This window comes from Apium graveolens, chromosome 8, assembly GCF_009905375.1.
Source record: "Apium graveolens cultivar Ventura chromosome 8, ASM990537v1, whole genome shotgun sequence".
NCBI classification, from domain to species: domain Eukaryota; kingdom Viridiplantae; phylum Streptophyta; class Magnoliopsida; order Apiales; family Apiaceae; genus Apium; species Apium graveolens.
Window position 1 is genome coordinate 91146246 of NC_133654.1, and position 13917 is coordinate 91160162.

At 42.0% G+C, this 13917-nt stretch overlaps 1 protein-coding gene across 1 annotated transcript; it reads left to right on the top strand.

Annotated features, from left to right (window-relative positions):
• Positions 1 to 1646: 1646 nt before the first annotated feature.
• Positions 1647 to 3155, top strand: LOC141679757 (uncharacterized). The gene has a single exon (XM_074486169.1). It carries the CDS (start codon positions 1647 to 1649, stop codon positions 3153 to 3155), a length of 1509 nt encoding a protein of 502 aa, XP_074342270.1.
• The last annotated feature ends 10762 nt before the right edge of the window (positions 3156 to 13917 follow it).

The window sequence follows — 13917 nt, forward strand, 5'->3', positions numbered from 1 at the left end:
AAGTACAATTTTTACGAATATTATGTATTAATTATCCGATATAAAATAAAAAAAAATGTATCTTACAACATAATTTATATTTCATTTATATAATATGTACATTGTTAATTAACATGTGAGTTTAGAAAATGGTCGTGCCTCACACGAGTTATAAAGCTAGTTCTTGTTTAAAAAAGAAAGTGAGATATCGCAGTGCTCAGAAAATCCCAACTTAATTTCAAGAACATAGTATTACACACAGCCACGGGCCTGTATATTTAAGAAAAATAAAATATATTTCTCAGGATTAAATAATTAATTTTGTAGTTATATTTTCAATACATTATATAGTAAAATATAATTTTTGAATATAATTGAAAGTGTAAACGGATGTACATTAAAAACGTATAGAAGCAAGGCAAGAAATGCTTCAAAGATGCATTTGCACATGATTAAGATCATAAAGCAGCAAAAGAAAAGTCACTGTAATTTAACCAGAACTACTACGAAAATCCTAGAGCAAGTTTCGTGATTGTAATGATAAACAGTTTGATAATCAAAAGTCAACCTAGAGCAATTGTTTTGTGATACTAATGTTAAAGAGTGCGACAAATAACACATTATTAGACAGCAAAGGCTCGGCCTCCGAAGAATCTGGATTATCTGTTCTTTCTTATTTTCTCTGGCACTTTCAAGACACCGGTGACAGCAAATGGCAAGAAGAAGCAACAATCCAAAGTGTTGGACCAGGACAAGACGGCCCAAAAGAATTATAGTTAGAATAATTACAATACATTATGTAAAGCCCAAGAAGGCTCACATTGTAAGGATTGAGCCCATTTGGGACTTAGTATAAATAAAAGACAACAATCCCATTTAGAGGGGTTGGAAAATTAAGCAAAGAAGATCATCTCCTAAAACTGTAGTCTAATAATAATAATAATATTATTGGAACATCATTTGGCGCTAGAAGGAGCTTTGCTTTAACAAGATCCAACCAGAAGATGATTGTAGAAGAGCTTGATCCGGGAACCGCCGGACCGACTCAGGTAAAGGAGTTGACGGCAGAAGATGCCGCCGACCCCTCGACCCACGGCGATCGCGAGCTCCCTAAACAACTGGCATTGAAGCCGAAATGTTTGTTCCCTCCACCTGAGGCTCCTCCAGAAGACCAATTTATGGGCTTGAAGGACCCACTCCAAAGGGACAGAAAAAGAAAAACTGCGTCAGATCAGCGTTTTAGAGTTCAAACTTCTAAAGGAAAGAAAGTCCTCTCGAGCGACATGCGATTGCATTTGGAAAAGAAAGAAAGGCTAAAAGCCCAAAACCAAGAGAATCCAGAAGACTCACTTGATTCAGATGAAGAACTCGAGTTTCTAGAACACAAAGCTCAAAGATTGCAGGCTAAGCTTGAGCGAAAACGCGAGATTCACCGTCTTCGTCGAGAGCTCCAACAAGCCCAAGTTCAAAATGAAGGACAAGGCGATGAATTTTATGACGAGGACGATGCGGAGTACGAGTATGAACCGTCGGCAGAGTCGACATATTCGCAACCTCGCGAACGTCGACAGAGGACGGTGTCATCTGCCGATGTCTCACGTCAGACAGAATCCACAAAATCTATATCTCACGAGGAATTCGCTAAAATACAGGAGTAAATCGCCCAGATGCGTACCTTGATGAGAAATCAGGCAGGCTTTGAAACCGTTTCCGAGAGCCCCCTATCATTAGTGCTTGAGAAGGCGCGCATCGACAAGACGTTGAAGACACCTGCCCTCGATCATTTCGACGGATCCTCGGACCCGTTAGCATTTCTAAACACGTTTGATGGTCGCATGGCTTTCTTCGGCCACTCGGAGATCGCTAGGTGTCAGTTCTTCTCCACTTGCCTTCAAGGCACGGCTCTCCGATGGTACAGTAACTTGCCACCTCGGTCAATCGACTCGTGGACAACTCTGAAAAGCAAGTTTCAAGCCCGGTTCTCCAGCAACTACAAAGGAATCAAAGTTACAGCATCCTTGATGACAATGCATCAACGCTCCGGCGAAAGTCTCAGGAGTTTTCTAACCCGGTTCAGAGAAGAGATAGCAGAAATTCCAGACTTAATAGAACAGATGGCTGTCAATTTCCTGACAGCGGGCATCGATAAGTCTAGGCATGGCCTCCTTCTAGAAGAGATCTTTGAAAAAAGGCCGAAAACCCTACAGGCCGCGTTCCAGATTATAGAACACCGCATGATGCTTCAAGAAGTGGTAAGCTGTATACAATCTCCACGGAGATCGTCAAAATATGAACGACGCCGAAGTTACAGTCCACGATCCCCTGCGAGGGAAAGGCGCCGAGAGCGCCGTAGGTCGCCCCCGCCTCGCACATCGGACCTTCCCCCGAGGGATAGAAGAGAAAGAGATTTGCAGCCTCACAATCGATCTGAAAAAGAGTTCACTAAACTCAACACCGAAAAAATGACAATTTTGGCGGTGTTAAAAACGGAACCGGATTATCGCCCTCCAAGACCCATGAAACCTGGAAGACCCCCAAGCTCCGGATATTGTGAATATCATGAAGACACCGGCCATACAACAGAGCAATGTTTTCAACTTAGCAATCTCATCGAAGGAAAAATTCGTCGAGGGCAACTAGTCCACTATGTGCAGCACGATGATGAACCCAGACGTCACCGTCGAGACGAGGACAATCGTGTAATCGATGTTATTTTTGGTGGCGTAGCCGCCGGGGGCCTCTCCCACAACTCTCGCAAGATTTATGCTCGAGAAGTCTTTAATGTCAATCCCTCGACAGCGAAACGCCCTCGAGCGAATCCCTCCCCCGTCATCTCTTTCTCTGATGACGATTATCGTCCCGGTCTCATCGAAGGTCATCAAGATGCTCTTGTCATCACAACACGTGTGGGAAACAACACGGTTAAGAAAATGTTGGTTGATAATGGTAGCTCTGTCGACGTGTTATATCACCATGCTTTTTCCCGAATGGACATAGGAGATCGAAGACTCGAAAACTCCCGAACCCCGTTATACGGGTTCACAGGCAATGAGGTTCACGTTGTAGGAACCATCGACATGCCAGTGCTTTTCGGATCCCCACCCTGTCAGATTTGGAAAATGGTCAAATTCCATGTGATTAGCGTTTCCTCAAGCTTCAACGCCATTTTGGGATGAACAACGATCACCGCACTCCGAGCTATAACATCTATCTCCCACTTAAAAATAAAGTTTCCCACAGATTTTGGCGTGGGAGAAATGATTGGGGATCAAATAACAGCAAGACAATGCTACCTAACCACCGTTTCTCCAAGAAAAAAGACAGAGGAAGAGTTAGGAGTTAATCAAGTGCTAGACATCGATCCAAGAGAATTGATCGACTCATCCACAAGCAATTCATGCTCCCCTCTCGAGGAAACAGAAGATATAGAAGTATTTGAAGGAAACCCCGATAAAACAACAAGAATCGACAAAAACCTCTCACCAGATCTCAAAAAAGAAATCACGAACCTCATCAGGGAATTCTCCGATATTTTTGCTTGGGTCCCGAGGGACATGCCTGGCATCCCAGAGACCATTGCTCGACATTCCCTGCACATCAGTAAGGACACCAGGCCTGTGCGACAGAAACAACGCATATTCTCGGCCGAGAAAAGAGCAGCCATCGACCAAGAGGTCGACAGACTCCTCGACGCCGGCTTCATCGAGCCCGTGCAATTCCCCACATGGATATCAAACGTAGTTCTGGTTAAGAAAAGCAATGGGAAGTGGAGAATGTGCATTGATTATTCAGATGTGAATAGGGCGTGCCCTAAAGATTTTTACCCTTTGCCCAATATCGACCAACTCATCGACGCCACAACGGGAAATGAACTCCTGTCCTTTATGGACGCCTTTTCGGGGTATAATCAAATTAAATGATTCCCATGACTGGCAACAAACTGCTTTCATCACTCACAGAGGGGTCTTTGGATACAAAGTAATGTCCTTCGGACTAATCAATGCGGGCGCTACTTTTCAGCAGACAATGGATAAAATATTCTCCTCGCAGATAGGAAGAAACATGCTAATATACGTTGATGACATGATCACAAAGTCAAAAGCTACCTCCGACCACGTGACAGACCTTCGAGAAACGTTCACCAACGCAAGGGCAAATAACATGCGACTGAACCCGGCAAAGTGTTCATTCGGCCTTACTGCAGGTAAATTTTTGGGGTTCCTGGTTACCCAGAAAGGCATCGAGGCCGATCCATCTCAGACAAAAGCTATTCTAGAAATGAGCAAACCAAGATCCATTAAGGACTTACAAAAGCTCACAGGGTGTATAGCCGCACTTCGAAGGTTCATTCCTCAATCTTCAAAGAGATGCCTCCCATTTTTCTCTGCAATGAAAAAAGCTTCCAGATCATCGCAGTTTGAATGGAACGAAGACTGTGAAAAAAATTTCACGGAGTTAAAGATGTTTTTGACAAATCCTCCAGTTTTAACACGACCCTTAACAGGTGAGCCGCTACGGGTATATCTCTCAGCTTCCGACGAAACTGTCGCGGCAGTATTGGTCCGTGTCGATGAGGGAAAAGATATTCCTGTATATTACATCAGTCACTCACTTCAAGACGCGGAAATAAGATACCCTCAAGTCGAGAAACTCGTATACGCTCTCGTTGTCGCGAGTCGTAAGCTACGCCATTATTTTCAAGCGAGAGAAATCCATGTTCTGACCAATCTTCCTCTGAAAAGAATCCTGCACAAGCCCGACATAACAGGCAGGCTCGCAGCTTGGACCATCGAGTTAAGCCAGTTCTACATCGAGTATAAACCTCGAACGGCGATCAAGGCCCAAGTTCTCTCAGATTTCGTCACCGAATGCCAGTTCCAATCCAAGACACACAAACCTGAAGAGGATCAGTCTCGTCCGTGGCTTCTGTTCGTTGATGGTTCCTCGACATCCAGCTCTGGAGGAGCAGGGGTCATATTAATCAACCCAGGAGGATTCAAAATTCAGCAGGCTCTCAAGTTCTGGTTCTCCGCCACAAACAACGTGGCCGAGTACGAGGCACTCATTGCCGGGCTAAAGCTCGCATCCGATCTCGAAGCAGAGGTCATTGACATATTTGGAGATTCTCAGTTGGTTTACAAACAGATAAGTGGCGAATTTAAGACGCATAATGAAAGGATGGCCCGATATTTAACAAGAACACAAGAGCTTCTTAGCAAATTCCCTTCATGGAAAATGTCAAACGTCGACAGGGAGGAGAACCAGTGGGCCGACTCTCTAGCCAAACTAGCCTCTTCCAACCTCCCCACTAATCTCAGCCCAACATACGTCGATATTTTGGAGACCCCCTCTATCGACGAAGTATCAGTCAATCAAATCCAGGCTAGGCTCGATTGGCGCCAACCCTTCCTTGAGTACATTATCGACAACAAGTTGCCTGAGCATAAGTCCGAAGCCCGCGCTCTCATGTTCAAAGCCAGGAACTACTGTGTTGTGGGTTCGGAGTTATATCGACGTGCCCTCTCTGAGCCTCTACTCCGTTGCTTGTCTCCAGAAGAGGCCCTCCAAGCGATCGTAGAAATACATACGGGAATCTATGGTGAGCACCTAGGAGGGAAAATATTAGCCCTCAAAGTTATCCGACAAGGCCTGTTCTGGCCTACAATCCGGAAAGATTATGAAGATTACGTCAAGAAATGTCAAGCATGTCAGCTGCATGGAAATGTAAACCGTCGACCCACGACTGAGCTAAACTTTATTCTCAGCCCATGCCCCTTTTTCCAATGGGGAATAGATATTGTGGGTCCCTTTCCAAGATCCAAAAATCAGTGCCAATACATCGTAGTCGCTGTGGATTACGCAACCAAATGGGTCGAAGCAAAACCCCTTGCTAAAATTCGAGAAAAAGAGATGATAGAATTCTTTATGGAATACATTGTCTTTCACTTTGGGATCCCCAAAATCTTAGTTTCTGATAATGACACTCAGTTTGTAGGAAAACAATTTGAGGAGGCCCTGCTTGAATTAAAAGTCCAGCACATCAAAGCATCTGTAGCATACCCCCAAGCAAATGGACTAGCAGAGGTAACAAATAGAACCATCCTACAAGGCTTGAAGAAAAGAATTGAAGAAATACCTCGATGTTGGGTCGACGAACTTCCGAATGTATTGTGGTCGTATAGGACGACTCCCCGAAGTGCGACGGGCGAAACTCCCTTCCGACTTGCATACGGAGTCGATGCCGTCATACCTGTCGAGATAAGTCTCACCTCACCACGGGTCGATGTATTCGATCCTGCTCTATTTCTCGTCGGACTTCGCCTTCACAATGATCTGTTAGAAGAAACAAAGGAAGAAGCCCGAATGCGGATGATCGCCCAACAAGAAAAAACTGCAAGGTACTTCAACAAAAAAGTCAAACCCAAAGACTTCAAGGTCAACGACCTTGTCTTAAGAGATTCCGCAGCATCACAACTCACTGTCTCAGGAAAATTCAAACCAGCATGGGAAGGCCCTTATCGGATCTCGAGACTTGTAAGTACGGGGACCTATGAGCTTGCTCACCTCGACGGGAAACCCATCAAAAATGCCTGGAATGGAATTCACCTCAAAAAGTTCTATCAGTAATTTAATCTCAGTTGTAACTTGTTATCTTGAGGCAGTAAATGCCATTTCAAAGACAAACCCTCGATGTAATGGGGGTCGTTACGAGGCTCCTACCGAGGGGTGTTTAGGTTATGATGAACAAATTCCTTTAATTTGGAAAAAGCACAGACTTTCACTTTCTTCACTCCTTAACTAAAAATATATATATATATATATAACTCAAATAATCGGAGACTCGAAAATCATTCATTTCTAGGCAAATGTTTATACAGCCTCTTCACGTCGATGGTCTGGGCAATAAAATCTCTCTCATAATTTAAACACTCGACCATGAACTTGATAAACGGCTTAATATTTCAAACTCGAGACAAATAGATGTTAAAACCAGCCAATATGTAACTGCTTACAACATGGAAATAAACTTAAACAATGGATCGCATACCTTAAACTTCCTACAAATCCATCATCCGGTGTTATCAATAAAACTCTTAAACACATAAAAATATTCAAATCCGATTACAAAAAACCTCAGGGCATACCCTGCCTTCATGAGTTATCACCCTTCGATGCCAGGTCACGAAGATAGTCATCAAAGGCATGACCCTCGACGGCAATACCAGCCTCTTCCATCCGTCGGAGACATCGTCCATAACCGTCGCCCAGAGCACCAGCGATATCTTCAACAGCTTTCTCTACTTCTTTCTTCAAATCTTCATTTTCCTTCACGATCAACTTGTAGGAGCCATCCATTCCTTCGACCTGTCGGTCCAAGCCTTGGCGCTTGCTTCTTTCCTCTTCAAGCTCCCTTTCCACCTCGAGCAGTCGACCCTCGAGTTCTCGTATCCTCCCACTCGACACCTGCTCATCAGCCTCCATCTCAGCAACCTTTTTCGACAATGCGGAATTTGCCTTAGACAAATCAGCCACCCTATGCTCGAGTTCCGCAAAACCCACCGCAATCTTCTTCTTTTCCCCTTTCAAGGCAGCAACTTTAGCTTCGAGCTGGGAACAAGCCTCACCATCAACATCAGCCTTGTAATCCTCCAGTATATGCATAAAATCGGAAAGAAACTGCAAAAACAGGGTCGACAACTATGACTATAAACGACTATGACCGAACATGAAAATAAAGGAACATGCACATAAAAAAGAAAGAGAAGGGAATGCACGTACCCGCCCAGCCCGGCTCTTACATCGATCAACAAGGTCCTCACGCTTCCTCCCATCATAAGCAACCAAATCCTGAGGTAAGTTAAAGAGATTAAGTGCTCTCAAGGGCACGGTTGATCCCCCCGTCCATCGATCCGTGGGCTGAATCTCGACCCTCATCACCTCTTTCTTCGATCGAGGGTCGACGGTCTTTCCATAAACCCTTTCCCCGGCGATGGCCACAGTTTTGTTCACACCCTCGACTCCGCCCCCCGTCCTCCAACAACTACCTCATCATCCTCCCTCCAAAACCGCTTTCGAGGGTTACCTTCCACGCGGATGAGATCTGAAACAACCCTCTCATTGTCTTCAATTACCTTGTTTCCCTGGTCATCGAGCAACTCAATTGAAACTGAATGAGGAACCCCTGACGGTCCAGCCCTGGCCGCATCAGCAGGCTTCCTCACGGCACGCTGCAGCAACAACATCATTGCCTTGTCCATTCCTCCTCGAATCCCACCGTCTAAAACCTTTTTAAGTGAAGCACCTTCCACTACAAAGAAACAAACAAAACAACAAGTCAGCCATTCTATATATAGGCACTTACGAAATTAAAATAAGCAAGAGCCGACAATGACAAGTATAAAAACTAAGTACATGAACAAAATAAGGGCAATAACAAGTAATACATCTCCCTTACAATCGTGCATCCCTAAAAAACCAGAGTCCTTCAAATCTAAGTGCGTATACCATGTCCTCGACCCATGAAACTCATCGAGGTAGGCAGTATCGTGCTTCTCCATGTTATTTAAATAATAAATCGTGCCCTGACTAACTTTCCCGCAAGGCTTTACAGATTCCAAGTCAGGACCCCCAACGTACAGCCATTGCGAGTGATAACCGGAGTTCGATGACCTAACACTAACAATCTTCATCCTTCGATGTCGGGAGTCGAAATATACTTGACCACCATAGTACCGCACACCATAAATAGAGAAAAACAATTTCAGAGTCGGTGATCGACCCTTATCACAGCACAACGCCACAAAAACACTTAACTGAGTAAAAGAATTCGGTGTCAGCTACCCTAGACCACAACCGATAGCCTCATACATCGTCAGGAAGAACGGATGCATCGGCAAACGAAGACCAAACTGAAACATTATCATCGCAACCCCATGCATCCTGAACTCGGGCATCATCCAAACCCTCTCATCTGCTGTCGGCACTCGATACCGGTAGCCGTTAGACAAGTCGATGTACTTCTCCAACTTACTCGCAGGGGGGTCGACGGTGATGTAATAACTAAGATAGTTTAGACTAGGTTTGCTCTCAAATTCGATCCTACCTAGCCGAAGACTTTCCTCGACCGTTCTATTCCTAAGTTTCAGGGTACGAGGACTTAGGGGTGGAGAGGGCATAGGACCTGGAGGCACCCCCTTCAAAAACTCATCGCTCCCTAAGAAATCAAAAGATCCACACTGACCTAGGTCCGGGATCTCTATATTATCCAAGTTCAAAACAGACTCCTCGTCACCCTCCTCTAACGGTCGCTTCCCGGGGTCCCGATTGGTGGCACTATGCGACGACGATGACGAAGGAAAGTCGGCCATTATAAATTGGTAAACTACAGATAAACACGACCGACCCGCAGATAAAAAGGAAAAGGAAGAGAGAGAGAGAGTAGACGACTTACAATGCGAGACAAGGACGCGCAGTAATCCCCTTTTAGATGCCTGGAGAGGAAGTCGAAGAGGTTAGCCCGGAAATCTGCAAAAAAAAAACCTGGAAAAACAAATTCAAAAACACACATGAACGGATATATACCTTCCAAAAAAAAAAAGAAAAAGAAAAAGAAAGGAGAGAGAACAACAACAAGACAAAAAAGCATTGCGTTTAATTCCTTTCTTTTTTCGGGCACACACAGTTGACTCCTATCTCGAATTAACAGTTATTTCTTATTTTTCTTTTGCTTCATTTGTTCGTTTTTTCACTGATTTTTCCCTTCATTTTATTATCCCGTCCGGTCACTAACTTTATTCAGGTATCAAGACAAAAATCTCGGAATTCAAAATGCAAGGGTGAAAAGCACGAAAACGCAAATCTAAAGATATTGCGCAAAACAAGGAGGGGGACTAATGTTGGACCAGGACAAGACGGCCCAAAGGAATTATAGTTAGAATAATTACAATACATTATGTAAAGCCCAAGAAGGCCCACATTGTAAGGATTGAGCCCATTTGGGACTTAGTATAAATAAAAGACAACAATCCCATTTAGAGGGGTTGGAAAATTAAGCAAAGAAGATCATCTCCTAAAACTGTAGTCTAATAATAATAATAATATTATTGGAACATCACAAAGACAACCTTACTACCCTACCCCTCCTTAAAATAAATAACCTCAGCAAGTGTAATCATGGCAACAATAGCTGCAGCTCTGGGAGTAGTATACAAAGTACATCCAGATACAACAAAGGTGAACACTGAAACTGTTACAACATCCATGGTCCAAGGGCGATCAGCTATCAGTTGCATACCAATTACTGCAGGGGCACTGAATAACAAAAACAATACAATATGATGCATCTTGAGCTTTTCATCATTCGCAATGATGAACTCTTTAAGTCCGATGATTTGACCACCATTTGTAATAACATGATGCTCAATCTGATACGCCATGGCCCACGTAAATAAGACAGATACAATAACTTGATACACTATTTGGTGGTGTGCATCTCAACTTGTGGGAATGAAGGGTAAACCTTGTATGAAGAGAAGCAATGTAAAGCAGAAAGAGGAGTAACAGGTAACGACTGTGAAATCAGAAAAGTTCTTCATCTTTATCTGCAAATATCATAGAGCCAACATAATAAACAGTTGATTTGGAATTATTGACATCATCGACTTGCTACCTACCTCTAGCAGAATTTTATGCATGCAATAAGAATGGCCGATTCCCTTAATATCTGCTATATTCCATCCAATTGCCGATTTGAACTCTCTCAGAATTCTTAAGAGTTTTTCCTCATCACTACCTGAAAGGTCAGATGCAATAATTACAGGCAAAGTAGATGCATCACCTAAAAAAGCATACCTTAAGTGTTCAGGCAATGGTTTAAACTCAAGTGTAGGAGCTTCTTCAATAGATGGATTGAGGCGATTTGGAGATTTTTTCAGCTCCTCCATTCCAAGAGATTCAAAAAGCATATCCATCTTCCGCTTCCAGGGAGAAGCATTCAGATATTGCAACTGCTCATCACCTTCATCATCTTCACTATCTGAATTCCCCAACAAGGCTTTTTCTTAGGCATCAGACCTTAGCAGTTGATCAAGTTCTGAAGTAATCACAGAATCGACAAACTCCACTTTTAAGCACTCCTCATTTTCCGTAGGGAATTTCATGGCATTAAATACATTGAAAGTTATATCCTGATCTAGCACTCGCATGGTGAGCTCACCCTTCTGCACATCGATCAAGGTTCGGCCCGTAGCCAAGAATGGTCTTCCCAAGATTATGGGAATCTTCTTATCCTCCTCAAAATCAAGAATTACAAAATTGACAAGAAAGATGATTTTTTCCACCTTGACCAAGACATCCTCCACAATGCCTCGTGGATATGTAATAGAACGATCGACTAACTGCAAGGTCATATAAGTCGACTTTGGATCAGGTAAGTCCAACTTCTTGAAGATTGATAAAGGTATCAGATTGATGCTAGCTCCCAAGTCACATAAGCATTTGTCAAATGACACTTTTCCAATGGTGCAAGGAATAGTGAAGCTTCAAGGATCTTTAAGCTTCGGAGGCAACTTCTGTTGCAGCACAACACTGCATTCCTCCGTGAGAGCAACGGTCTCTAAATCATCAAGTTTCACTTTCCGAGAAAGAATACCTTTCATAAACTTCGCATAACTAGGAATATATTCAAGAGCTTCAGCGAAAGGTATGTTGATATGAAGTTTCTTGAACACCTCCAAAAACTTCTCAAACTGCTTATCCAACTTTTTCTTCTGCAGCTGTGGCGCCCTCCAAACCCGGGTCAGAAGTTTGGGGTCCACACACACCTTAATTATAACCTGTATATAACAATAATAAAGATAATAATAATATGCAGTGACCTTACTTACCAACTACCACGGATCACAACAGGTTAAAATATGTACACAAGCCACACACTTATTTTACAAACGCCCAAATCCCAACTATTCAAACTTACAACTGAATATTAAATATTATTACAAACTTCATAAACTAAAACTATTCCAAAAGCTGTCAGCTAGCTTAACTCGATCAATCTGGACCCCTAGCTCTCGCACTGGATTGGGGATCCTCGCTACCAACAGGTTCCTTCTTAACTGGAAAAGAACATAAATAACATCGCACAAATGAGCTAACTAGCTCAGCAAGTCACATTGACAAGACTGAGAAAAATGATCATCAAGTGAAATGAGTTATTGTATCAAGTGAACAATGAATAATGATTTAGAATTGGATATTATATTTTTATTTTAAAAACCAAGGTTAGGCTGCTGATCAGTCACGCACTAACCCCGAGCAAGGCACACAGCTCTGCTCTAGTTACTGGATCCAAGGCACACATTGGCCTAAATTGACCACGAATCTGGTCTGACCACGAATCTGGTCCACAATTTTATAAAATAATCCAATTCTAACATAGTAACAGGATAAATAATGTAAAGCAATAAACAAAATCATAAGCAACATTGGATGTCCAATAATGAGATGGTTCCAATTTTCACAAATGAAATATGGCTATCAAATGGTGAAAGAAATGGATAACAAAAGAATCAAAGTTTCAAGGTTATAAGGATTTGGTCTTTCAGAGCGTAAGGTACAATGGTTTGAATATGTAAGCAATCTGATTCAGTGTTTGGTATTTAGTTTGCCTGTATTTGTGGAGTAGTATCGTATATCTATGATTCGTATTCGGGGATTTAACAATCAATGGTTTAGAAAGAATAAGGTTTACGGCTCAAAGATCAATAGCTGGAATCAAGGTTTAGGGTTCAGTGCTTCAAAGCACTTGCAATATAGGATTATCAATAATCTACAATATATCTCGAGAAAGTTCAGAACACTTGTCTGGTACTAGCTTGCTATACTTCACCAATTTCCAATCACAATCTCCTACTCCTCAACTATCTATTTCCCTTTCCTACGCCTTGCCGCTTTTGCTCACATAACATAAGTATTTATCAATACTCAACTCATACGATTCTATTTGGTATACACTTCTATCTACCCTTCGTTTTACCCAAATCCGACTAACGAATTGAAAGTTATGCTAAAAACAAGTAAACGCTGAACATATAGACCGACAGTCAAACAAACAAGTCACATACAGCACATAGCACGTCAGACAATCAATGAAATTTCATTTATAAGGAAGTCTCGGGTCATAAACAGTCTTTCGGGTATTTAATATGATTTTTAAAACATTTTTCGGAGTCAAAACGGGTCGTTGGGTAGATTTTAAAGCAATAAACAGGGTTCGGTTGGCCACACCTGGCTTCAAAATAATTTTTTAATAATTATCGAGCCTTGAAAATGATTTAAAATAATATTTTAAAGCTCGAAACTATTTTCGGAATTTTTAAATCATTAATAAATAATTAAATCTAATTAAATAATTAATTAAAATCAATTAATAATTAATCAAATCAATTAATCAATTAATTTTTGAATTAATTGACCAATTAACTAATTAATTATTAACTAATTAATTCAGATTTATTTTTGAATTAAAAATAATTTTTGGAATTAAAATAATAATTTTTTGAATTTTCAGTAATTAAAAATGAATTTTTATAATTAAAATAAATAGAAAATTTGATTTTTAAATAATTTATAAACAGGAATCCTATTTTTGCAATTTTTGGAAAGTTCAGGGACCTAACTGTTTCTTCTTCAAAACTACAGGTACTAAACTACAAGTTTTATAGGGGTTCGCTGGAAAACACCCATGTCTCGCCGGAGAAGACGATCCAGGGATGCTCAGGCCACCACCACCTCCATATCACATCTACACAATACCAGAAACACAACCATGCCATCAATTCATTCTAATAATCCTTGAGTTGGCCGGAAATTGGCGAGAAGTTCGTCGGTTTCCGGCGAGCTCAACGTAAACTTCAAATCACAACTCACTCCTCGGCAGAC